Genomic DNA, 27,194 nt, shown 5'->3' on the forward strand with positions numbered 1-27,194 from the left:
GCCAAAGCAATAGGTGAATTTATAAACAAGTTACCATTGTCTCAGTTGTGTTTTCTTTTTGGCAACAGGTTCATCTTATGAATCCTGATTACGTTCCCAAACCATGCTGTGCACCTACCAAACTAAATGCCATATCTGTTCTTTATTTTGATGATAATTCTAACGTAATCTTGAAGAAATACAGGAATATGGTAGTCAGAGCATGTGGATGTCACTGACAAACAGTCTTCACACGGACTCTGTGATTCTACCATGAATTTCCATCCTACCGTCCATGCTTTCATGAACTACCTGACCTTGGAGAAAAAAATAATTATCAGCCACGTTTCGGAACACCCTGCATGTGCCTCATGCAGGGGAAGGGTGTGGGGACCACACGCTGGGGCATGAGCAAACCCCTGGACTTCTTACAGACTGACCCTGGGCCACGGTGGCTGCTCAGCTCTGCCGAGCCAGTGTGCGCAAAGCAGAAATCTGCCCACAGACGCTTTGTATTGAATGGGACCGTCTTAATCACACGTAGCAGCGTGGCCTTCGCAGTTGCTTGGATGCATGCTGCAGCTTTATCTGATAGGCACCCAGCACTCAAAACAAGTGAGTTCTTTTTCTGGGGGGAAGATGAGGGGAGAACGAGCGAGCTTAAGAAAGTGGTGTTAGTCCTTCAGACTTGAAGTATACATGTTGTCCAAGATAACACAAAATTCTAAAGGTTAGGAATTGCTTTTTGTCTAGAAGGACCAGTTACTTCACCTAGACTGTTAGTCTCCTCCTGAATCCGTCATGGTGGTAAGCATCTTAAATTGTGCCAAAGCAACAATGTTTCGGTTCTCTTATTCTCCAAGCACAGTTTAAGTCTGATGCTGCAAGCGCGAGCTGGCCTGGCTGCACCCTGTGTTAGAAACACTGGTGTGAACACAGACCCCAGCTGGTCTTTCCAGTTTACTATTTGACTGAGCAATGGAACTTTATTACACTTGTTCTTATGCAACTTCCTTCCACTCCCCACATGGAGCTGCCTCATCTACTACCACTTGCCTAGGAAGGAAGTCAGGACGCTTCTACAGCTGTAAGTCAGACTTAAAAGTTTAGGGGCCATTCATTCTCTAGCTGGACAATTTATTTACAGGAAGACAGAATCTCAACAACACACGCAAGTCTTTGGCCAACCTCTCCCCTTCAACTCACGCAACTAACAAACTGGTATAAAGGATACATTCACAGTGTAGCAACAGTTTGTCTAGCAGAAGCAAATAGCAAATTGTTTTGATCATTATTAAACTTGTATTAAATGCACTTACCTCTAATTCTTGCATTTAAAAGGCTTCTTGTAAATACAAGCTATAATTTATTGCACTTGTCACTGTATATTCATTGTGCTGTATCATTTATAGAAAGACTGCTTTTTAAAAAAGTTTTTATTTAGAAAAATCTCAGTGTAAACAATTGTACCACTTTGATTTTATACAAGAAACTCATGAGATTGTGCTTCACTAGAAAGTTGTTAAAAACATAATAAAGGCTTCCTTTAAGGCAGAAGTATATACATTGATCTAATACATCTGCCAGTACAACACTTAGCTCTCACTGTGGCTTTTTCACCCTTACACATTTTTAAATTGAACAGAATCAAAAGTTCTGGACAGACAGTGAAGTACTAGGAGAAATTCACTGATTTAAATATTCATTGCTGGTTTGCTTTTAAAAAAAACCCAAACACACTAACCCAACTTATTCCATATGATGGACAAAAATCAGCATCTTGACAGATTAGTCAGCCTGTAGTCATCCTCACTCCATGAGTTTCTATGCACACGAGATGGCAGAATTCAGTCCTTGGTTTGCTGTTGTCTTTGTATCATCACAGTCTCTGTAGCGTAAATTCTTTGGCTTTCAGTTATGTCTAACATGGAACAGCTTCTGCACCAAAGAACAGATCCATATTCTAACCCAAGGCACCATAGAGCGCCCGGTCCTGGCATTCAAACTTACCAACACTTGCAGCTTGGGAAAAAGTTAAGGCTCAAGAAGAGTGGGGAACTACTTTATACTACTGTAGGATAGCTGAACAAAAAACCAAAACCAACAAAAAGTTAAAAAAAAAAATAATGTACTACTTGTTTAAGTACTCTGGATAAGGAGCAAGTCAACACAAAGTGTGGATGCAGGCAAGGGCAGGAAACCCGTGCCATCAGCTCTGATCATTTAACATTAACAGAGAAGTTACAACAGCGCCTGTTCACTTTGGCTCTATAGAAGTAGAGCAGAGTAGCTCCTCTGGAGCTGGATGGAAGCAGCCTACAAAAATTCACCTGACACATGTACACTATGGCATCAGTAATGTTCAGGCACATGTTACAGTACCATCACTTTCATTATGGCTAGACCTCCCACACTGAGAGGATTAACAGGAATCAACCAGCTCGTGGTAGGTTGGTATCTTCCAAAAGTGTGTGTGTGTTTGCAACCTCCCGTGACTTTCTGTTTCTTTTCCAGCAGCTATATTAAGACAAATAGAGTTTAAGTACAGTTGTACAGGCCAAAGTGACTCAACACAGCTGTAGCTTTTACCTTTCTAGTAATGGTGGGCATTTTGTAAGGACTACTTTTTAACCAAATCTAACCTGAAGACAAAAATATTCTACTGGTGCCCTTAAGCTGGTTTTCTTAATGTATTTTAGTCTCAAAGGAAACCATTTACACTTCATTGTGGGAACACAGAAATGCAGTAATAGTACCGTGCTGAAAATATTCTCGATTTGCACAGTAACGATTTGTTAGTTTTCCTTCACACACAAGGTAGCATGTCTTTAGCACACACAGAGAGGGAAGATACCAATGTATAGTACATTCGGTTTCCTAAAAAAGAAATTTAAAAAAAGCTCAAATCCCCCCCCCAACCCCAAATACACTATTTGAAAATTAGCAATGATTGAAATCCCTCAGCTACTGTACAAAGACAGCCAGGGACGGAGCATCCAGACTTTTATTACAATTCATCCCTTGCTTGACGCAAGACAAAGCTGTGCAGTGATTCAAGGTCTCTCGTTCCATTGTGTTCACTGACTTTCTTTCCACCTCGGAAAAGCAGAAGTGTAGGATAACCACGGACCTTCAAAAGACACACACAAAATAAACTCGTTACTAATGTCTGAACTCACCAGTGTCCTTCACTTGTATTTACCTGACTGAGAAACCTGACCAAGCCACTCTAAAACAATAAGCCATTTTAATTTCAAAGAACCACACTCAAACACCATGCTAGAACTTCCAGTGCCAACCTGCAATTTCTAAACATCTGTAAATGAAAGGGATAATGTATGTTCCTCTGGACTCCTGGAATGGCAGCTCCAGCTCTTGGTCTTTGGGTGTCTGCCTGCCAGGACCAAAATACTTTTTTCTAGGAACAGAACTTTACATTGGCTACCACAAGACTGCTTTGGTTCTTTCACATAGGGAGCCTTCTTAAATTAGGGACTTATTCAGCTTTATCGAATAATGAGAATGACCAAATCTGCACAGTCCAGGAAAGAAGCTGTGTCACCAGGTGCCATTCTGAACTACACCTTTTTTGGCTTACGGAGGACACAGCTGCGCTGTCACCAGGCGCTCACAACACAGCAGCCGGCTCGGCTGCAGCCTGGAGCCTCTAACATCTGCTACACAATACGAGCCCGGTCATTTCAGATCTTTCACACTTACAGAAAATCTGTTGCAGACATTACGTTCCACAGTGCAGTCTACTTCTGCTATTTTGACATCAGTCAAACCTGGAAATTGCTCTTTGGCAAGGTTCTCCCAAGTTGGAGCCAAGTTCTTACAGTGACCACACCTAGAAACAAAAGAGAGATTTGTTTCGCAGATGCACCTTCCAGTTTATCTCTACTGTCCTGCCGCAATAGCTCTAAGTTTAACTAGCTGCTTTTCCTATCCCCTAATGATTTGGCCCTCAAATTCCCTTGCACTATTATGTCAGTAAATGAGCTAAGAAAATGAGTGATTTTATGTAAGCTGAGCACTGAAATAGTCTCTGGCCTTCATTAGTCTCATCTGGAATGGTATTCTGGATGTTGGTGCATTAACATTTTTGCCCTGCAGAGGAATATGAAGTCAAGTGAAGAGGAGCACAGAGAATATTTAAATGAAAAAAAAAAAAAAAAAAGATTGCTAAGAAACAAATGTTAAAAGCAAGGCATAGAACGTCTGTAGTACAAATTAAGCTTTCAGGTAGCATGTGCCAGTTATGCTAAAGCTACACAGACATTATTTAAATGAGATCTTAATTCCCCTATTAAATTTCTCCCAGTTCCTAACGGCCTCCTTGACCAACGTAGCATCTCCCAACACTGGAAACTCAATAGAGGCATTTGTCAACACAGATTCTGTTTTTGTGAAACACTGCAGCAGTTTAATGCACTTTTTCACTGAAGGTACTTTCAAGTTTAACCACTACCACTGTACTTTCAGGTAGATCCACAATGGAATTGTTTGATAGTCAATAAGTTTAACTTAGCAGATGGCAAAAAAAAAATACAGATCAGGCCTTATTCCGATTTGCATCAAATAGAGTATTATTCCAGTTTTACCATCAATAACACAAAAAAAGCCTGTTTCTATTTTATTCCCTTGTGTCTCTACAGTAATGTGAGAATGTGGTCCACAGGGTACACACAATGAAACACTAGTGTCAAGACAGAAAATGATACCGTAAAATGGCAGGAACTATAGTAAGGTATTAATTTTGTTTATATTTTGAACTTGGCTTAGACAAGTTCATAACTTGAACTTCTTACTGCCTTCAAGAATTCCCAAAGCAGTTTAGACTTTAAAGCTGCATTGCTCATTCTGTTCTAACCCAGCTGCACCTTAACTGGGTTATTAAAACAGCACCGCAATTGCCTCAAGGCTGGATCATGGCATTTAGAAAAATAATGAAAGATGTCTCAGCAAAAGTTTTCTTAATGCAAGCCAGTGTATCTTTAAATACACAGTGACAGTATAAAAGCACTTCTGACCATGCATAAAAACTACTAGAACAGGATGATTTTATGCTTACTGTGCAAGTTAACATCAATATTTATCCAAAACTAACTGAAAGACACAACTAGCAAGCAACATAATAGTGTTTGCTGAGCCCTACATACGTTAATCCACTTGGAAGAGAACAGGGTCATTTATATGCAGAGCACTACAACTGTATACACAAGCCTGACTTTCAGAGCTAAAACGAGGATACCAGCTACATAAATATAGGAAGTATTTTCCTAAACGGTGGCTTTCTGAACACTGCAGCCAGAGAGCACACACTGGTTTAAGAACTTGACTCTGCATCCTGAACCACCATTTCTCAGCCTGTCATCCAAGACTGATCATATCTCCGAGATCCAGCAGCACCCCAGAAGATGAGGAGATGGTTAACATGCAGTATTAAGAAAAGTTAATTAAAAAGGGAGCATTTCTTTACCTCAAAATTTTCCGGAAAAAGTTTCTCAGATAATGAATGTCTACGTGGGCCAACAAGCCCTGGGTTCAGAAATCAGACTAGAAGCTGCTTTGTGCACAGCTGTAAACTGAATTTACCAGCTGGTTCTGCTGGTGGCACAGTAGCAGCACAGGCACAGATTCAATCTCAGTCCCTCACAGTGCACAGAGAGGATAAAGGGAGTGAAGAAAGAGCAGTAAACATGAAGGGGGATGGGTGCGTGGGCAGGGTATTTCTTAACACAGTGGTGGCAGATACTTGCCCACATCCAAAAGCAGATCTTTCAGACATAAGAGATCACAGAAGTGTCTCTCAAGTAGCAAACTAGACTGCGTTAAGAAGGGTGACAACACTGGAAAAGACTGCATCATTGAGATTACGTAAAATGAAACTTTCCCTGGTACTTCTTGCCTACCATAAGAAACATATTCAGGCGTACTGTCAAAGTTAAGCTGCAATATTTTGATACTCCTGAGCACATTTAAATACTGGTTGATTTTCTTGTGTTACTTTGTATTGATGACCTTTTACCATCACAAACAAAAGATCTTTTTATATTTTACATACTGCATTAGCTCTACAGCCTGTACCCATTCCCAGATACTCTAGTGACGCTTCCAAGAGCAGCTGGTTGTGGTAGGAGAGGACACAAAGGCCAGCACACTCTCCTTTCCCACCACTGGTGATACACTCCCCTCACCTGACCCTAATCAAGGTATATGAGCACACTCAGCCAGCAAAGACAACTTCACTCTCCTTGTTCCCCAGCATTGCCTGGGGCTGACATAGTAAAGCTTCTCTGTCAGCCTTTCTAGAGAAAGGGATCCCAAAAAAGCTTAAAAACAGACTGAGCTTTTTTTGCTCTAACTCTTGCCCATACACACATTCCTCAGTTAATTCACATTTTAGATCCAGACAACAAATACCATATTACATACAACTCAAAGACCTACAGCAGCTAAGGCACTGACAGCTCAGACCAACAGTAACCCCGAACAAGAACAGGTGCAGACTTCTTACCATGGAGCGAAGAATTTAATAAAGGTGATCCCCCTAGCAATGGTTGCATCGAAGTCTTTTTCAGAGAGAGAGAGCACTGCAGCCTGTTCATAAAGAAAAAAAAGTAAAAGAGTCAAAACTTTTTGTATAGATAACATCAGCCAAACAAGCTTTTAGCTACCTGAAAGGTAAATTCGAACTGGAAAAGATAGTATTATTGATTATAATATAAACAAGAGTAGCAGCAGCATACCTTGCTTCCACCCTTTGGCTGCTTTCCTCCCCTAGAGAGGCTCCAAGCCTGACAGTATTTAAGAAGAGACTGGACAACACCCTCAGACACATGGTGTGAACTGTGGGGTTGTCCTGTGCAAGGACAGGTGTTGGACTTAATGATCCTTGTGGCTCCCTTCCAACTCAGGACATTCTATATCAAGATGCAGCAGATAAATGTGTATTTCGTGCTGAATCTCATCCATGATCAGAGAAACAAAACATCCCTATTTTCAGGGGATTTGCCTGTATCCAAAGTTTTAGTTGTTGGAAAAAATTGCCTTCATTTTAACACGCTGTCATGCAAAAGTTTCAAGGGACAACCCTGAGAAGAGCTGGTTTAAAGCACAGAGTGGCCACCTGAGATTTTAATGAGGTATGTAACACATACTAGTGATGTCTTGACAGCTCTTCTCCCTCTGCTGTACCCCAGCATTTCATGCACAGAAAAAGCTGTTACCAGAAACACATTATTTGCCTCTCAAGAGGACATGGGAGCAGTGGCACAGGAGGGAAGGGATGACAGCACATTGCTTGCACAGGGTCTCACGTGAGAACGCAAAAGTGTAACAAACTCCATTTTTTGTGTGAAAGCCATAAGGGTGGGAGGGACTAAAAGTAAATAAATAAATCACATGCCTGTAAGGAAGCAAAAGGAAAAGAGTGCAACCAACAGTATTACCCATTATACTTTAAACCCAGAAAGAGATCTATGAAAAGAAGACAAAAATAAACTTGAAATGACAATTTATCTTGTTCCTTTAAACATTCTGTAAATAACCGCTAGTTCATAAAATGAAGACGATATTTCATTAGGTTGAAGTGTTATTACCTCTAAAGAATAATATAGAAATTATACTTTCTAATTATTAATTACAATTAATTAAATGAAGAAAAAAAAGAGCACTAAATACATATTCTTCTATTCTGAATTTCCTAAATGGATATCCAAACCAGATGTTCCAAACATCATTTACGATCTAAGGTAACAAATCTGAAAACCCCATAAACAATATCCTCCCCACAATCCACATAGTAAAACACATTTTAAATACCTGTAGATTACCAGTGGAGTAGCAATGTGAAGTATCTAAGCACAAAAATAAGTTTAATATCAGACAGCTCAATTTTAAAGACATCTTATGCAATCACATAATCTGAGCATCTGCTGGTCACTCTACCTTAACCCATTGGACAATTTTTGAATTAATTTTAGCGAGGAAAGAAGCCTCACAGACATAAAAGTACAGTGTCTGTGAAAGGGTTGGCAATTATTTGGCCCATATAAGACCTGGGAGAATCCAGGCAGGGACACAGATTTGAAGTTGAAACTCGTTGCTTTTGCTGCCTGTGGAACTGGCTGTGGGCGAATGCAGTTGGTGTTTGCTGTCTGTGTGGGCCAGCCCCTTGTTTCAAAACTCACGAAAACAAAACCAGAACCAAGGTGTCTGAAGATGAGCAACGAAGAAATGGTGGCATCCAAAGCTGTGATGTAAAGTTGCAAAGACAAGTTGAGTCCTACACTGTGTCTGTTATTTGGCAAAATATCCCTGCACAATCCTTTCTTGTTTGTACTTGTGCTGGTGCATGCAAGGCGTAAGTGGGAATTTGCATCACATGTGGTTTGTGTTATTTCTATAAAAATAGACAATTAATTGCTTTCTTCATTGTACTAACATCAGCTTGTTAGGATCTTCCAAATATGAGGTCAATTAAAAAAAATCAGGGGTCTGAAAATTGCAAATCTGTGTTGTCTATAATGTTTGGTAAGCCACTTTATGCTAGATGAGTAATGTTGCTGGAAAAGTCAACTGGGAAAGGCAATATGCTCCTGTGACAAGCTGCATATAAGCTGTTTTTATATTAATAATATTGATGCTTTTTAATTACGTAAGTTCATTCAACATCACAAGGGAGTGTAAATCACCATCCCTTTTCTTCTAGGCAGAAGTATGTTTTCCACATTTCATGAAAAAGTATGCTCGAAAACCATCCCTAATTTCTCAACCTCACCAATTTTAGAGTCAGCTACAAGAAAAATAGCAGATGAAATGCCAAAGTGATTAAAAAAAGACAGAAAACTAAATGACATGAAGTACAACTATGCAAAGGTGATAAACTTACTCCTGTCAATTCCTTGGCAACATTCAAAACCCCTCTAGTTCCTACAACCAGGATCAGAATCAGCCTTCAAACCTGAGGAGTTTCCTTGTTACAGGACATATTACCATGCCACATTTAGGTCAGTCTTCATAACCTTTGCTTGTTTGTTGTATCTGCAGATAGTCCATAAGTATAGAACACTGGCTTTTTTTAGGGGCTAAGCAGTGTGCACCATCCTCCTGGGTTCAAGTGAGAATCTTGCAAGAAATGTTCATCTCCATAGCAATGAAATATGCCGTCATAGAGACTGAGGTGCCAGGAGTTCCGCAGACAAAAAAAGACTGTTATTAGTGCCGCTCTATCTAAACAACTTACTGCAACCACAAAAAAGCGCCAGATTTTACTAACCTGAGGAATTGGAGAAGGAAAAAAAGTATCCCTAGGATTTATGGTCTGATTCCACTCATTAATTACTAAAAAAAAATAACCCGCGAAGTGGTTGGTTCAGTTTACATTCTCAAGCTACCAAAGAGAGAGAAACACATGGAAGACTCGGTCTGCTGAAATAGTTTGACCACTTTTAACTCCACTGGGGAGTGCAGGAGCACTTACCTCAACAGGAGTGGGTTCTGCGGGTGGCTGTGGGGCTTCGGCAGGTTTGTCTGCTGGGGGCTCTTTCCCTGAGCTCTGCAGTTGAGAATCCACATATTCCTTTAAGGAATCGAAGTCCCTCTTCCCTTTGTACTGGTCACCCTGCAATTATCAAATAGTTTATGGAAGTGTATATATGTAGTTAATCTGGCAAATAGATAATTACCAGAAAAACATAAGTGTAAGCTTATTTATAATAAATATGATTATATAGTCAATAAACTTCTCCATGGCATTCTATTCACTCCATATCTCCAGGATTTGCCACAGATTCTTCTGTATCAAAAGTGAACAATCTAAAATTTCCTTGAAATGAAAGGTACTTTAGAAATGTAGAAGCAAACTTCAGAAGCTTTTCCGCTTTGACCTTCATTTTCAAGGTTTTCTTTTTCCGAACCTAAAGCTACAGCAAGGAGCACTAAAATACCCATCACTGTTTGGCGATGGTCTCTGTTACCATGAGAGCTCTGTCCAGTGTTTTGACAGGACTGAAAGACGGACTTGCATGTCACCTATGTCACTTGAACTACACCATCGCTCCTCTGGCCCACACACTTGTCACACACCCTCAGAAAACCCAAAGAATGAGGCAACGCTCTCTGGGTGCATCAGTTCATGCGGGAGCAAGAGACAACTGCTGTCTGCTGTAGGCCAGGCAACTCCAACAGCACCACTCTGACCAAAGTTAAGTTACATTTTTGAACCTGCGTGTACAGCTCTTGACTAGCCAGATCTTCCAGGTGGCACAGTTTGCCTTAGATGCTTCCCTGTATCTCAGGTACTTTCACAACTCTAGAGAGCAAGAAATGAGAACATCTCTGAGCAGTTTCTAGTCTCAAATCCCCTGTCAGCCATCTCCAAACTGGCTCTTGCATGATTGCCCTCAGTGCTCTCTGCAAAAATCAGTACTAATTTCCCTGTTCAAAAGAGACATAATCTCTTTGAGACACTACACATCCATTTAGAATGAAACTCTCAAGTTTCAGTCCCATGATATGTGGGCTACAAGATGTATCTCCTCTCTCAGATGAAGACTGACTCTTCAAGAAACAGCATACAATCTTCCATACGCTGGAAGGAAGAACAGACACCTCTGCAACTATTTCCTATATCTTTGGAACTCTTTTTACACATTCGCCTTCTTTTATCATGGATAATGTTACTTGGAACTAGCCACCTTCCTCGCACTGGATCTAAATCAGAGAGGAATTAACCTAAGATGATGCATGAAGCCTGTACCTGCTTTTTTGTCTCCATTTCGGCAGGGTGAGGCGAGTGCCCCTTCACTTCTCCCAGGGTTTCTGCTGCATCTAACCAAGAGGGATTCTGTGATGCCAGACTTCAGTTATGACAAAGGGGATGATGGCATGACAGACAACAATGCTGGACAGCTGAAGCCGTTCTCCTGCTCCCCTCCTTGCTAAACAGTACAATAACAGCCAGAGAGACTTCCAGGAATTTCTGCGTCAGATTATTGGAAAGTTGTTGGAGTTGTTTTGTGTTTTGTTTAAATATATTGTATTAGCCCACAAAGGAAGATGTGATTCTGGTGGCAGTACGCCACCAGGGAATACCACACTGCCAATGAAGAAAAGCCAGTTTGATGTCAACAGAAATATATTGTTCAGACTAATGGCTGAGTTTCAGCTTTACCAAATACAACCACAGTGATCGGCTTTTTCTTTCACCACACTCGATTAAAATAAATCCAAGCAACTCAAACTTCAATAATTATAAAGGGTCAAAAAAAGAAAGTGATCTGGCTTGTCAAGAAAAAACACAACTAACTTTTCTAGATCAAGACAGTACAGTTCTGGCAAGGTATCTTGCCATCTGTGGCTATCTGAAAAATAAAGCAGCTGGAAAACCATTCTGGAGAAACAGCAGAACACTTCCCATTCTTCAAACTCACGCCCCATACAGACCAAAGTTTAACTAACTGAAAACACCTGTAACCTTGGATGTGGCACTTTGTCTGACTTGCTCCCTCAGCTTCCAGTTCTGCTTCTGACATGTGCCAGGCACAGCTGCTCCAGCTGTAACAAGGCCATGTATTTCCCATATCAACCAGGTTGGGATTCAGAAATTCAGGTGCTACTTCATTTAAGTTCCCTGGAGTGTCTGATCCTATAGGGGTGCTTATACCAAACCTCACGTGCACTGGTAGGTATTTATGGCCACTTTCTCTTCAGAGGGCGAGAAAACTGCCACAAGCAACAGCCACTAAACTGTACTGAGTAGAAAAACTTTCATCTCTGATACTCTAGATGTTCAAAAAGGAATGCAAGAGGAGTGGGGAAAAAAAAACACCACCACCCTAAAACGTAGTAGGTAAGAGCTGAAAGAGAAGTCCTGGGTTCTCTGGTGGCAGACCTATTTTTAATATCGATTTCATACATTTAATTTATCCTTAAAGTGTGAAACATATGACAAGTAACACTACTATTTATAGTATGTTTATTTGCTGCTGTTAATGTATATGGTATTTATAAATATTTTACTTCCCTGCAACTTCAGAATATTGAAATTCTTTGACTTGTTACAAGGAAAAATGTCAATTGGGCCCATAGGACTCTCACTCACAGTGTCGTAAGAAGTGTTCAGATTTATAAGAAGGAAAATCTGCATCACTCAGCAGACAGGCACAACTTACAGATTAGAACCTTCTGATACACACTGTGAAATATAAATTTAATTATTTCTAGTTCATCTATGTTTTTGTATTCCATAGGAGGTAAGGTATTAAAATAAAGTACATTCAGAATTCCCTTACACAGTAGCATAACTGGAAATACTACTTACGGATTTCTGAACACCATACTGGTTATTTGCAAAGTACAAAGAGCAAAAAGCTCCAACTTTCATCTGTGGATGAAGGATAGCTCTTCCAGTACCAGACTGAACCTCCAACATCCTTTCATCTCACAAGGAGACTTTCCTGTATGCCCACTTGATCTTTTTTTTCCAAAGAATGCAAATATAGTGCAAGTATTGTTTAGGAAAAAAATGGTCTAATCTTTTGTTGAGCTTGCAAACTCACCTTTTCACCATTCCTAAACCAGAGGAGTGTGGGGTAGCCACGAACTTGAGTTTCAGAGCAGACTTCATAATGCTGGGTACAGTCAACCTGCATTTTGAAAAAAATATAACCCATTCAGTGCATAAAATAAATATGCAACAGGCATCATAGCTTCCCTTATGTTTAAAATCTCAGAAAAATACAGGAACTAGCAATGCATGGCTTGGCAAAACTCAGTACCAAGTACTGTCTTGAGAACAATTATGTCTGCTTTCCAAATAGTGGTTTGGTTGTACAACTGGGAGGCTGTGTGCATGTTTGGCCTTTTATAAGGGATTGGGGAGGGAGGTATGGATAGAAGGATGTAGTAATAGTTACAAAGAACAATGAAGACATAATTAAATATCCCAATTAAAACAAGTACTTGGTATTCTCAGTGAATAAAAAGACCACATGGACAGTAAGACACAAAATGCTAATGTGAGAGGGCTTTAAAATGAAGATATATTGGCTCATCCATTTTTCAGAAGGCTACTCTTTAAAGACTTCAGAAGACACGTCAACACGTAGCAAGTTAACTTTGCTCCAAGGGAAGTTCCAAGTGCATAGAAACATTCAATTCTAATATGTCATAACTAATCTGTAAATTTACCAGTTTAAAATCTTTTTTGAAGCAGATGAAAAAGAGGGGGGGAGGGGGGAAGATAACTTAAGCATTTTAAGCATTGAAGACTTCACTCTACACAGCACTTGGATTTAGAATTTTGCATTAGAAACACTTTGCCTCAGATCACTTAAGATCAATTCTAGCAATTAAAGAGAATCCTGCCAGTAGGTATTATTGCTAAGACACTATTCCTCCAGTTTACATGAAAGTTGTGGTTCAACCTTCTTAGAAACCGTTGTGTTTCCTGTTTACTTACAGACTCACAATCTCAGCCAAGACCGATTTCAAATAGTTTCATAACGTATACAGTTACACAAAATTGACTACCATGGAGACAATTCTTAGTGGCTTTATTAAATAGCAACTATCAGTAACAGTGAAAACATGACAGACAACTGAATAAACAGAAATTTTGGAAATTTTTTGTTTATTTTTCTCTGGGTAACCCAGAATGGTAACTTCACAAGATACTTAAGATAAGCAATGATTTTATCAGACAGCAAGCATTCCAGGTTCTCAAAAAATAAATCAGAAGATGCAACATTTGGTAAAGACACCATCAAAGGAGTAACAACCTCTGCTATCTTATTCTCAGAGGGAATCTAATTTTCTATCCACCGGGCATCAAAATGGTATGTCTTCTCTAAAGTCCAACTATGCTGACCTGCTCTGCACATCTACAGCGTGTCTGAATTAGCAGATTTTCAAAGCATTAAAAATAAAAATAATGATAATAAAAAAAAGAAGTCAAGCTCATCACCCCTAGTCACAGCTGAAAGCGCCACGGAGGCAGAGGTAGAGGAGATGGCTGGGATTTTGCCCCTCTGTGGGACTGACAACACCACAAACTGTCAACGCAGCCTTTCAGATCAGTGGATCCACTCTGAAAGCTTAAGGATATGGAAGTTGAGCGCAGTCAGTTTTCCACCGCTGGTAAATAAGAGAGGGATTCACATCTTGAGCCATGCAGACTTAGGTATGGGTCAGCAAATAAAGCCAGTGACTGAAACTGCCAGACCACCTCCATACCTCTGCAAAGAAATCACTCCATGTACAAGTAACAAGTTCTCATGGTAAATACACCACAGAATCTGGTTATCAACCCTAAGGGAAATAGTGAAGCAGGACAACATATCAGTTTTTAAAGTGGAAGGCCCCCTAAAACCTTTAGGAAGTTCTGTGGGGGAGGAGAAGAGAGAGGAGAGAGGAGAAATAATTCATCATAAAGAGCTCTGTAGTTCTGAAACTTGCTAAATAGAATCCAATGCTGTAAATAGCAAATTAGAATTCACTGTCCCACTCAAAATAAACACTGACGTCTATAAAGTTCTGACAAAGGGGAAGCATAATAAAAAACAAATCTCAAAATATTATTCCCTGCATTTTAACTATTAGACTTATTCCCAGTTCTCTCTGAAACACAGAGAGCTAGCTGTGTTTCTAACAAGTCCTTGCTTAAAATGAGGGAGTCCTGTCAACTATGTATGTGTGAGAAAATAACCATCTCAAAATTAAAATAGAAACTATGACTATAAAAGGATTTAAGAAGTGACAAACAAAACAATTGTTATTTGCAAATCACAGCACGAAAAGCATGATATTTGGCTGAAACATTCATTCATACAAAACACATTTTCAGACTAAGAACACTTCACCTACCTTGCCAATCTTGACAGTTTCCGAATGCTCAAAAGCTTGAGCCAGCTGTTCCCATGTCGGGGCCAAAGCCTTGCAATGACCACACCAAGGGGCAAAAAATTTGATAAAGTGATTACCTTTTAAGTCAAAGAAAAAAAAAAATTAACTCATTTGGAATGAATTTGGCTGCAATTAAAGACTAGGTACTAATCTCAGACTGCAAATTTATCGTGGTATTTCCTGCGTTAAAGATAGGAAACACAGTGAATCAAAGGCCAGGACAGAATACTTCAGCAATTAGGTTTTCAGTGCTGTATGCAGTCCCACAGTGTTGCCAGTTTCCCTGAAAATCCAAATAGCTTCACAACCTCAAGCCAACAAATGAGATATTAAATTGACATTTTCAACCAAATATTTGCTACTATGTCTAATTCTACCATATCAATCACTTGCCCTATTACAGAGCAGAAAGAATCACCAAGGAACAGGGATTTGTAACAGCATAAATGAAAGTTTTAGATTTCAACTCAAACATTTCTTAGGAAACATCACTGCATGAAATACCTGAACTACCTAAATAATTTTGTTCAGCTTTCCTGCTCCTTTTTCTGCCCTGGACTTCGTATTTTCATGTCAACTATTCAGAAACTGCTGCCTTTAGTAGATTTTTGTGCTGTTTTATAAAGAGGTGCATCTCTGTACTATCTCCTACTAATGTTTAAAATATGTTAGTTGCAGAGTACCAGAATATGTAATTTCCTTCCATTAATGTGACTATTAACTCAAGATGCTGCATGCTTTTGCACACAAGGCAAAGCTCTGTTAATAAAAAATTAAAATAAACTTAATTAAAACAAGGAAAAAAATCACGTTAATGTAAAGGAAAACACCAGCAACTGGAGAAAATCTCTTTTTAACAGAATTATTCATAATCCTTTGAAGACTGCTTTGGGACAGATATTACTAGAATTAATTTCTAGTTTGAGGGCTTGTTCACAAAAAGAGGCCAGAGGAAAGACAGCACAAAATAAGCAGGAAATGTAAACTGCAATAGTAGTGTACTCTAACTTGCCTGTTCTGCACAAGGAATACTTCCAAGCCAACTGATGTGCTTTGCTTTGGTCAAGTAAACTGCAAACTGAAATTTCTCATGAATGAATAAGAACATCTAGTCGAAATCAGCTGTTCTGTACCACATACTCCTCCCCAGCAGAAAAAAAAACAAAATTATTTTTGCCCTAGTGCACTCAAAAGGTAAACTTTTTAAGAACAAAAATCAATCTTCCAGCTGAAACTGCTAAATCTCCTGCTAAATTTAAACACTGAACTTCTTGTAACTGAAGTCAGAGAGAACAGCTTTACCATTGCATACAACCATGAGAATGTCTCCTTATGAATGCCAACAGATACATAATAAAACTATGACAATAAAAATACTAAAATGTTTACACATACATTAAACTTAACTATCTTTTCAGACTGTAAAGTTATTTAATGCTTAGCATCTCCCTTACGGCTTAGAGAGGAATCCATGAAGATTTTTTATGTAATTCTGTGTTATGCCACATAGGCTGGGAAGTTTTAAGTTAGCTGCACAAAATGCTCTTTTACACTTGAAAATATTTCTCATCAGTTAATAGTTACTTCATGAAGCTCTTGGATCTACCTCACTGGTGGCTTTATAATACATAGGCACAGATAATTTAATCTGGCGTTTGATTTTAGGAAAATAGATTGAGGTGGTAGCATCATCTGTTGTTATGGCAGCCCAAAGTTTGTATTGTAAGCTCTTGCTCATTCTTCAAAAAGCCCACCATAGTGGGGGAGAAATTTCCCATGTTAGGTATCACCTGTGGTATTAAAGCTTCCAGAGAAAACAGTTTTTAAAACAGTCAAACTGAGGCAAAGCGTTTTGCCCACATGAAAATCTGAGGGAAGGAAGCTAAACAATATCAAATAAGGGACCAGACTGGAGTGGGATGGAGGCAGTAAGGAGGAAACAGGTGGATTATATTTATCTAGAAGCGTAGCCTGCGAGTAAGAACAAGCTGGCCCGCAGGGAAAGAAGAAATGGGGCTTGCAAAAAACACAGAGTGAGCAGTAAGACTCTGCCAGTTGGGTTGAGCAAGCCCTGGTAGCTTCTTCTATGGGATCAGGGGCCTTAACTTGGCTGCCTTCTGAGTGGAGAGCAGTTCTTAAAACTTTCTCATGGTGTGCAATACGTAATTAAACTATTGCACTTTTAGACAGTCTGTAGCTTCATCCTCTTTCACTAGCTATTACTGCAAAATAAAAGTGGGAAAGGGGTACCTTGAAAACTAACATTCTGTCGCAGTCTTCCCACTACTGATGTCTCTCTAAGCAAGTACCTCTTTCTTATGAACAAAAGTTACCTTCTGCTATGTGCATCTTGAAGTTGTCCGCTGAGAGTTCATACATTCCCTGCTTAGGTTCAGGGGCTTTTGGTGGTTCCACATCAGATTCTGGATGCTGTTCATGAGAAAAATGAACTTTTATTTGTCTTGTACAGTAAATACAAATATCTGATTCCTGTATCACACCATTCCGCAGTAGTGTTGTAAACCCTGCACTCTGAAATTTTAAATTCCCAAAGCAATGTCCTTATTTAGCTCAATTTAGGTATCTAATGTTTCCTAAGAAACAACTACTTGAAAGTAAAATGTGGAAAATACTACCACACTGAAAAGTGCTCTCTCAGTCACTGGAATAACAGTGTCTTTCATTGTGCTGTAGTACAGTCATAGAGCACAGTAACTGCTATGGCGTTCATCACATCACCATATATTAACACACTTAGATTACATAATCATTTCTCCACAGCATCACACATCAGCCACATCTGCCATCGCACCAGTTCAGTGGTCTTTGGACTATTTAAAAATAGCTAGAGAAAAAGCTATTTTCTGCTCCTGTAATGCCAGAAGGAGGGACCTAATGGCTCCATGAAGGCAGCAACAATGGGAAAAGGGCAAACACTTTATAGATATAACTTGCAGCAAACCCATTGGCACGTCAGCAAAAGCAAGTGACTACTTACTAGGGTCAGAGCTAAAAAGAATTTTTTAAGAAACTCAAAGTACATTTCTTAAAATAGTTTAGCATTTAATGTTTAATTATTATAAATACCGTGTTTGTTTAAATATAACCATATTCTAATTGTGGTTCAGCAAACATTAAGGCTTTATCTTGATTAGAAACAGCAATCACAAATTTGATTTCAGGAAGGGCTTGGCTACTATATGAAAGTGCTACCCCTAAACTCAAGGGTTTTCCTAGTGATGGTATTAGCTTAATTTAACCTAATCCATTATTTTAAATCCTTCCTTTAGGCTACAACATTATCAGATAATAACTGAGCTGAAGATGGCATCCTTGTTTTAAGAGGTAATTAAGCCCAACACAAATGCAATTTATAACATATTATAGCTAAATCCCTTTTCATATTCTAGAAACATTACAACCTACGGGTGTCAACTGAATCGACACTAAACATTGTATCTTAAAATGACAAAATGCTAAACATTAAAAACTGCACTATGTACTGTAGTTTTAAATACAGGAAACAAAGGGCAGGTCACAGGACGACAGTTTTAATTACTGTTCTGACTTATGTGGAAGCTGTTCCATACTGTTATTGCCACCTGAATTTTATTCTCAGGAGTAGACTTCCTCCTGGAAAATGAAACCTAAACTACAGAAATGACATATAAGCAAGTCTGCAGAAAGGAATATTTCCTTTTCTTATTTCCTTTTCACTTACAGATGGTTCCTCATTTAGTTTCTCCAACATCCAGTTTTCCAGTGTCTGGAAGTCCCTGGGGCCTTGGTATTTCAGAGGTTCTTGTCCTGGTTTAAGCAGCTTTAGACTGAAGAATCAAAATGTAGAAAAGAGTGAGGCATGGAAACGTTCTCGGAAAGCTGACACGCTTTGCTAATCCAAGCAATGTGGCTCAGGCTGCAGTAGGAGCTCTCTTGACTATTAATATCAGCATCACGCCTATCCACCCCAACTTAAAGGGTTATGGCTAGAATTTAGGACACTTTTCCATTCCCATGTAAGCTTTTAAAGGAGATTTTAAAAACAGGAAAAAGAAATACCATTTTAAAAATCAACATAGCCTAATATTACTTTGATCAACAAGCAAGAGTAAATAAAACATTGTAGCATTCAGTTCTAAAGTTCATCATTCATTACGCCTATGAATCCTATTTCAGTGTGTAAAAAAACATCAATTTTATGTGTTCATTCCTCTCCATCATCAAAGGAAAAATATCCAATGCTTATTTTCCCAGGAATTTTTCTCACATTTCCTTCCCTGACTGCTCTTGGAATGTAGGATGTTCATGTGGTATTAAACTGATTAAAAACATCCTGAAACAAGTCAAGAGGACAAGGAGATAAGTGACTGCTTGTAGGGATTAAAGCCTTTCACGATTATAACACTTAATAATTGCTATCAAAACTTCTCCATAAACTACCTAAAGCTTCTACTATTAAAGTTAAAATTGAAAGGGGACAATACTGACTTTTGATCTAGTCTTATTTTTTAAAGCAAATCATAGTTTCAATTACTACTGTCACCCAGCCCTCAGTTCCCCTTGCCAAGCTGTCATTTTGTACTGCTTTTTCTTGAAATGTTTTTCTCTTTCTTCTTGTTCCACAGTTAGAAAAAATGAACATATGGAAATGTTGAAAAAACACATAATACAAATACATTCAAAAGAGATGGGAGCTCCCACTGTGTTTTCTATCTAAGGTGTTCTTGAATGTTCCTTGTGATGATCGCAAGTAATAAATTTTTGAGGTTAAAAAAAGCAATTTTTTAACAAGAAGGTAACAAGAAAAATGAAACAGAAGAACATCTCAAGTGCACCTCATGGCAATATTTTTGAAGAGGAATCAGAAAAAAAAAAAAAAAAAACCAAACAGCTTAAAAAGCCAACTGCACCTTTATTTTTGTCAAATGAGCATAAGTTTTCTCTAGTTCAGTTGAGAGAGTATTTTGCAGCACCAAATAATCCTGAGACAACTGTACTAATGAGCACAGGGATGTGCTCAGCCACTTTTACTCTCAGGGGGATGGAAAGAGGATGCAGCCTTTCCTTTGATGGCTGTTTAGAAAAGCAGAGTAGGGACCAGCACATCCTGGACTTGCAACAATCCCTCTGTTGCCTGAGGAAGCTGTGAAATCTCCCTTGCTGGAAGTTTTTAAAAACAGGCTGGTTAAGAACTGACTCAGACAGGAAGACAATATCATAAATTCCCCTTCATCTCTATATTTCTATAACTAGCAGATGACTGCCTTATCATTTCTACTTTTCAAGTAGATGAAAGCAAGCAGTAACTATTCCTAGATATTCAATGACCTTAAAGAGGAGGGGGGAACAAAAAAGAGCAATTACATGTTCGTTCATTTTTTTCTTGTTCAAAATCTTTGTCACTCTTTCTATTTTACAAGGAACAGCACCACAATGTAATCTATTCAAATATGCAAAGATGACAGATGTTCACTTTTGGCGATATTAAAATAGAGTAGTAATATTCATTGTTTCTTGGTATTTCTAGTGGAACTAAGTCACAAACTGCCCTTAAGGACAATTCCTATTTCAATGAGGACTTTGCTATTTTTAACTCTCAACTTCTACTGAGTTGCACTCAGCTGCGTCAAAGCGGCTGCAGCCAGGAGCGTATCTCAAGTTCAGGCTGTTGCTGGGGTCAGAGGTAACGCTGCACAAAGTGAGCAAAGGGAAGGAAACTGAAAAATACAGGCTGTGGAAGGGCTACAGGTGATTGCATTCTCCACTTATCCACACTAAGAGGAGTAATTAGTAAAGCAGTTGAAATGATCCCATCCATTTTTGCAAGAAGCTTTAAAGAAGACATCGGTGAAAAAAAATCCCTCTGTTCCTTTTTGGCAGCTAAAAAGGGAGCATGTGTATCTAACTCTAGAGCACTACCCAGGCTGACATCTCATAGACACTCTAGATCATGTTCTGCCTACCAAAGGTGAGGTAGTAAGGCATACGTCCTTCATACCAGGATAAGTTTAACAACCTTAAACTCCTAATGAATTTCTCCTAGATCAATACAAGCAAAATTACCTAGAAAAATCTGTACATCACCACTGCTGTACTGATACTATTAATTTATCATTTCATAAGCACCCAGTGCACTCAATGTAAGGGATCACCTACACATTAATTATGAATGGTGCAGTGTACTGATGAACCTGTGACAAGTTATTTTTAAAAGTACTGTTATCAGAGACCAGCTCTGTCATGCATATACACAGCAGCGTAATGTACTGTTGCTTGAGAAAGAGGTACTCTGAGAAAAAAGAAAAGGACAATTCTGGTCTTCATTTAAACGCAGCCATCTTCCAAGAGATAAAACAGTTTCTTTAAAAAAAAATAAAGGGTAAGAGTAGTATGTATCACATGATACTTGGCAACATGGTAAAAAGGCTTAAAATGAACATATGAGGTCCAAACGGCTACAAAGAAGCCCGTCAAAAAGCATAGCTTAGAAGTGAGCTTCAACAAATTGGCAGAGGATCACGGAAAACTACAGAAGAAAGAAACAGGACCAGACATCCTTTTATACTTACGTAGGGTATCCTCGGACGCCAAATTCAGAGCACAGTGGAGTATCTGTAGTACAATCCACTTTAACAACATAGACCTGTGGGTTTTCCATGTTGTTGTATTTATCTCCCAAATCATTCCAAGTTGGCTGGAGACGCTGACAATGTCCACACCTGCGACAGAAGGAACAACGTATTTGCTTGAGAGTTGCTCACGTTTAGAGGGGAATGAATCTATGGAAAAGTCATACACAAAATCATCAGAATCACAGAATCATCTTCTATACTCCAGCACTGTTACATTAATCAACAGTGAATACTATTAATTGTAGGATGCTGCAAACACATCTCCTGTAAAAATCATCGAGATGAGAACTTCTTGCTACTCTCCTCTTATGTTACAAAGCTTACTGAACACCCCCTGAATTTAATGAGGCTATTAAGAAAAGCACTGTCACGCTTCCAGTTTTCTAAGAAAATCTTGCGAGGCTGTCTAGCTTTCTTTCTGCTCTAAGATTCCACAATACTGTATATTTTAGCAGCAGGTGAGAAGATAACGGTTTCCTGCCTCTTTGTAAAGCCACTTACTTGTACTTGTACTTGTGTGCATCAAAGGAATCGTAACCGCAAGTCATGAAACACATCAGGACTGATTTCTGAACAAGGTTTCTCAAAATCCTCCCACAACATACTTTGCCCAAGCAGCACAGCATAAACTACCCTGTTTCCCTGAAAATAAGACTTACCCCGAAAATAAGCCCTAGCATAATTTTTCAGGATTTTTGAGGATGCTCAAAATAGAAGGCCTACTTCAAAAATAAGCCCTAGTTACAGTTCATGGAAAAAAAAAAAGTCCATTTAAATAGTGCCCAGGCAGCTATACATGTAAAAAAATATTAAGTTTTGGAACAAAAATATAGAAGACCCTGTCTTATTTTCAGGGAAACAGGGTAATTATATCTGCATATGCACAGAAAACCAGCCTTACACAGTTGCTATAACAGCAGCTCCCCGAAAGCAGAAAATGGCTATTATTCTTCTCATTGGTTTCCTAGTCTTATGAGTCATTATAGCAATACCCCAGTCCTGTAACTACAACGAAAAAATTTAAGGAATGGATTTTCATTTCTCTTTAATGGCTGCTTTTGCCAACCCTCCAAGGCGTCTAAAAATACATAATTGGATTAACATGAAACATTCTCAACCTGACAGCCTGAATGCTGTTATTGCCCTTGGCATGACCTAGACAGTCTACTTGTAAGTAACAATTAGAACATCATTAGGACTTTGGAGAAAGTTGCTCCCATGTGAAACAGTTTCACTTATACAACTGGTTTTGAGTCCACTTGTAGAAAAGCTGCATGGATTCACACCTTTCCATGTATCCTCCTATAATTAAGACCAAAAAAAATTACCTTGAGATTTACTTTAAGAATGTCTTCCGAATTTAATAAGGTCCTGTTGCAGTCAGGCGCAGTGGGTCACACATACTCCCACTATGTGGGGAACATGACCTCCTATATGATCTCATTCTGAATTGTCATGGTGAAGAGATGCAATGTGTTATTACTAAAATTAAATATTCCTTAAATATTTAACTTCAGACTGAAGCCCCTCCATAGTCAACTCATTCATGGACCTTGAATTAAGAGGAGGATTCCCTGGTCCCTTCCTAGGTGCAGGGATTTTAATGCCTGAATGAATACTGACTGGTGTTAAAGAACAGAACACGGAAAACTAGGTAAGGCAATCTCAAGGAATTAACCTGCTGGTTTTTAAGCACAGAACAGAGCTGCTTTGTCTATATTTAACACTGTGATTTCTGCTATACACAAAGTACCCTTTTCCCTTCCTTCTTCAGTCTATATGAGCTAAAATTGAAAATGAAGCAAGAAAAATGCTCATATCTGAATCAGTAATCAACTAGTTAGTCACTTCTGGTTTTCAAAAAAAATCAGTATTACACAGAAGGAAATACAAGACAAGACAATCCCCAAAATACTTTTTTTTTCTCTGAAATTCATCAGGTGTAGCTGCAGTATATATAAAACCAGAGAAGTCAAAAACTAAAGAGAGCAAAAACATGCAGCATCACATGTCCGCCTCAGCCCCATGAACCTACACAGTCCTTCATTGCTACCACTCCACATTACACCAGTGCGGCTAGAGGAGGAGCTGCCAGTTCTATCCCTGGAAACAGTGGACACCCCTGTGTCAGTGAGAAGTCCTGTTCTTCCTTCCTTACAGGGGCTAGGAAGGTGCAAGCATTCATAATCTCTGTTTACAAACATAAACAAAAATCCAAAAGAAACTAACAAGGTCATAAGAAGGATTGTACCTTCACAAAAGAAAAAACAAAACACCAAATGCTTCTTGTACATCACTAATATCAGGAGGTATGGGGGGAAAGGACTTTATTTGTAAGAGTTTGCAGGCTAGTTGCCTGGAGATTATTTTGCTGTGGTGGCACCTGTAGAGTACTCAGCTGCTGTACCTCCTGCTGACAGGTCAGCACTCCTCACACGGTATCAGCACTTCTCATCTGCAAAAATGAATGGCAGATTTCTTGGGCCATGACAATACGGGATGTAAGTGTACATAAGGACCATGTATGTCAAAAGTACAGTTACCGATAAGCCCCCTACAGTCAGTGAGGAATGCAGACATTTCTGGAGGCCACCAGTAGTAGAGCTTGAGCTCTGCAGCTATTAAGGGCAGCTCCACAGAAATATATAGCACAAATGATTAACCAATTAAAAGTAGACCCTGGGATAGACAGGTATAATGGTACAAGCAGCACAGGATCAGTCTCGCTCCAGAGAAGAATAATCCAGCCAACGTAAAATCCAGCCAACAGCCTTCAATTCAACAGCAAGAAACTCTGGTAATCATGTCTGCTTCAGAGGTTTACTGAGACCACATTTGTTGAAAAGATCGGTAATGGTCAAAATAATTCAATGAAACTACTCATTTGAGATTGCTTCCAACTGAGGATCCAGGGGAACCTCATTCCTCTGTAGACACACAACTGGCATGGCCAACATCTCAAGAATATCTAGTGGTATCAAGAGAGTAACCTGCTCATGGTTGTGTCCCTTGTCAAGTGTAGCTATGAAGGGGGACAGCCTGATGATTGAAAACTTTAGACATCTGAATGCAACTGCCTTCAAATGCTCTCTTCTTGGAGTAGCTCGCAATATTTGAAACAAATATAGGACCTGATGTGTACCTCTGCTGTCTGGGAGTGAAGCCCTCAGCAACATTTGTGCTGAGAATCCAAAGACAAGAGTTACAAAGCTCTGTCTCACCTATCTCTTACTGGTAGCATTGACAATGCAGCATTAGCAGCACCCACAGCAATCTGAAAGACAATTCTAGCTGAACACTGGGTTGCTTCCTGGGCTTCTCTCTTCTTACTGCAGGGAGCAGTGCCAAAACACATGCCTCTGTGAGAAGCATTAGGAGATTAGCACATTAACATCACCTAGGAATAGGTCAAGAGGCTCTAATATAGACTCCGGGATGTCAGGTTGCTGCCTGATCCCACTGATGGTAAAACCACTGGTATGTTTAAGCACCTCTCTCAAGCACACGGATGTTCCCTTTGCCCTTCTCTTCCCCTTAGACCCAAAACCTGGCTCTGTTGGTGCCTGTCAAGAGCTATGAGCCCAGACCAAGGGCCCTGAAGCCAAGCCTCAGAGATCTGGAGGGGGTCTGCTAAGGGTGAGAGGAACGTCCAGAGAAGCCACAACAAGGCTGGGAAACGATCCAGCTCCCTCACGTTCAAGTTGGGCACAGCATGGTCCAGGTTCACAAGGCCAGCACTCTCTTTGATGCATGCTAAGGCTGTCCACCATACGCTGGACTCTGCAACGGCCCATTTAAGTACAAGGTGTCCTAGAAAGACTGCGCCGAGACGAAAGCTCCTCCGGTTTTAGGGATGCCTGTGGAACAGTCAGTCACAGCTTGGGCAGACACAGATATTATCCCCTGAAAACAGAACAGACCAGAAGCACTCCTGCTCTGTACGGGCACTTCTTAGGCCTTACAGCACTCTCAGGCAACGGTCCTTCACCAGCACGTCAGGCGTCCTCCACTTCTGTGGTCTTCAAAGAACAAAGGCACACATCTGCTCTTTCAAGCTTTTGCTTAGCATTTTCATATAGCATAAACAAGACAATGTTAATTACATAAAAGGCAGCAGTTCCTCGGTTTTGAAAGGAAATGCTTTTCTGCTGTTGATTTCAAAGAGCATCATGACTCACTTATGCCTCAATGGCACCATGTGCCAACGGAAAACCCAGGATCAAAACATAACTTTTGCACACTGTTCCCTAAACTTTATTTTATCTAAATCTGAGAAAACAGAACAAAACCAAAACCCAAACAACCAGCTCTAACAAAACTCCCAATAACCTCTACCGGACGTCAGTAAGTCAGATAAAAATCGGTAGGGCAAGAGATGAAGAAAAAAAGAATATGAACAACCACTAGAAAGGCCCGAAGATGAGCAGCACTGTCCTCTTGACACCTGTAACATCCAGCAAAGCTCTGTTCTCCCATTCTTGTCAACTAGTCTTGTGTCAAACATATCGGTCCAGGACAAATGCCCAGTAGCTCTCTTGCAAATCTAAGAACCCTACAGCTCTGCAACAGCTATGTGTGGCTCCGGGGACACAGCACTACTGTTATACTGCTCCCGCTGCAAATTTCTCTTTTAAATTTCGTGATTGCAATGAGGACATAACTTCTGCAATGAGAACAGCTGAGAGACTGAGGGCCACAGGGCAAGTCATGGTCACCAAATTGCAACTGTTGCCATACACAGGGGCCATACACTCGTCTCTTTGAGTAACGACGTGAAACAGAGCCTGGGAAGGGACAAGGAGAGCTGCCACGGACCCCTCCAGCCCCCGCTCGCCCCCTCACCCGCCGGCGGATCGGCTACACCCGCAGGCCCCACTCGGGGGACACCGCCGGGTGCCGATGCACCGCGCTGCCGCGGGCCCACCAGGAAGGGGCAGCCACCGCCGGTCGGGCTGAAACCCCCGACAGGGCCCGCACGGCCGCGGAGGCCCGGGCCGGGCACACGCGAGGCTTCAGCCCTCCCTCCCCGGCCCAGCGCTCCGCAGCCCCCGGATGCCACTCAATGCGTGTTCCCCGCTGCCGCCGCCGGGGGAAGGCGCCCGGGCTGTTGGGACTCAGGGCGGCGCGACCTCGATTTTCCCCCTCGTCGCCGGCCCGGCCTGGCCCGGCCGCCTCCCGCCGCCACGTCAACGGGGGAAGAGGCGGGCAGGAGTGCACGGCGGGCCGGGCCGTGCCGGGCTGCGCTCCGCCGCTCCGGATACCCACCACGGGGCGAAGAACATGACGAAGTGGGGGGCAGCGGCGGCGCCGTGCCGCAGCATCTCCGCGCTGTAGAGGTGCCGCCCGTGCGGGTCCGCCTCCGCCGCCGGGCCCGCGTCCGAGCCCGGGCCCGGCTCCGGCTCAGCCCGCCCGGGCCGGCCGCAGAGGACGGGGCCGAACACGGCCAAGGAGAGAAGGCGCCACCAGGCCGGGCCGGAGCGGAGCGAAGCCATCGCAGCGCCGAGAAAGCGACCAGCCAAAGCGCCGCGCGGCTGCGGCTCCTGCCGCCTCTCTCCCCGCTCCGCCCCGCCCGGGCCGGGGCCGGTCCCCGCCTCCGCCCCCCCCTTGCCGCCCGGCCCCCTCCTCTGGGCACACACCCGCTGACCCAAACCCTTCCCTTCTGGAAATAAAAAG

The 27,194-nt window shown here is 40.9% G+C and overlaps 2 protein-coding genes across 2 annotated transcripts in view; one reads left to right on the top strand and one right to left on the bottom strand.

Moving 5' to 3' along the window:
* The window catches only part of BMP6 (bone morphogenetic protein 6), a 95,047-nt gene extending 91,938 nt beyond the window's left edge, over positions 1–3,109 (top strand). Inside the window, exon 7 of the mRNA XM_065830808.2 lies at positions 69–3,109. Coding sequence (XP_065686880.1) covers positions 69–218 — 150 coding nt within the window. The 3' untranslated portion in view covers positions 219–3,109. The remainder of the gene's footprint in view (positions 1–68) is intronic.
* TXNDC5 (thioredoxin domain containing 5) lies at positions 1,401–27,093 on the bottom strand. Its single transcript, XM_065830809.2, has 10 exons — positions 26,787–27,093; positions 21,459–21,608; positions 18,611–18,716; positions 17,223–17,319; positions 14,851–14,966; positions 12,546–12,632; positions 9,467–9,607; positions 6,500–6,582; positions 3,700–3,829; positions 1,401–3,109 (listed from the first exon to the last, which is right to left on the bottom strand). Exons 1-10 carry the CDS (start codon positions 27,011–27,013, stop codon positions 2,987–2,989), a joined length of 1,260 nt encoding a protein of 419 aa, XP_065686881.1. The 5' UTR covers positions 27,014–27,093; the 3' UTR covers positions 1,401–2,986.
* Positions 27,094–27,194: the final 101 nt, after the last annotated feature.

This window comes from Patagioenas fasciata, chromosome 2 (assembly GCF_037038585.1).
Source record: "Patagioenas fasciata isolate bPatFas1 chromosome 2, bPatFas1.hap1, whole genome shotgun sequence".
NCBI lineage: Eukaryota > Metazoa > Chordata > Aves > Columbiformes > Columbidae > Patagioenas > Patagioenas fasciata.

Coding starts and splice junctions, on each gene's coding strand:
- TXNDC5 (XM_065830809.2), bottom strand. CDS start 27,013: ATGGCTTCGCTCCGCTCCGGCCCGGCCTGGTGGCGCCTTCTCTCCTTG. Junction 14,967..17,222: donor CAAGATGCACATAGCAGAAG/GTAACTTTTGTT, acceptor TTGACTTAAAAG/GTAATCACTTTATCAAATTT. Junction 9,608..12,545: donor GGTTTAGGAATGGTGAAAAG/GTGAGTTTGCAA, acceptor TGATAATTGCAG/GGTGACCAGTACAAAGGGAA.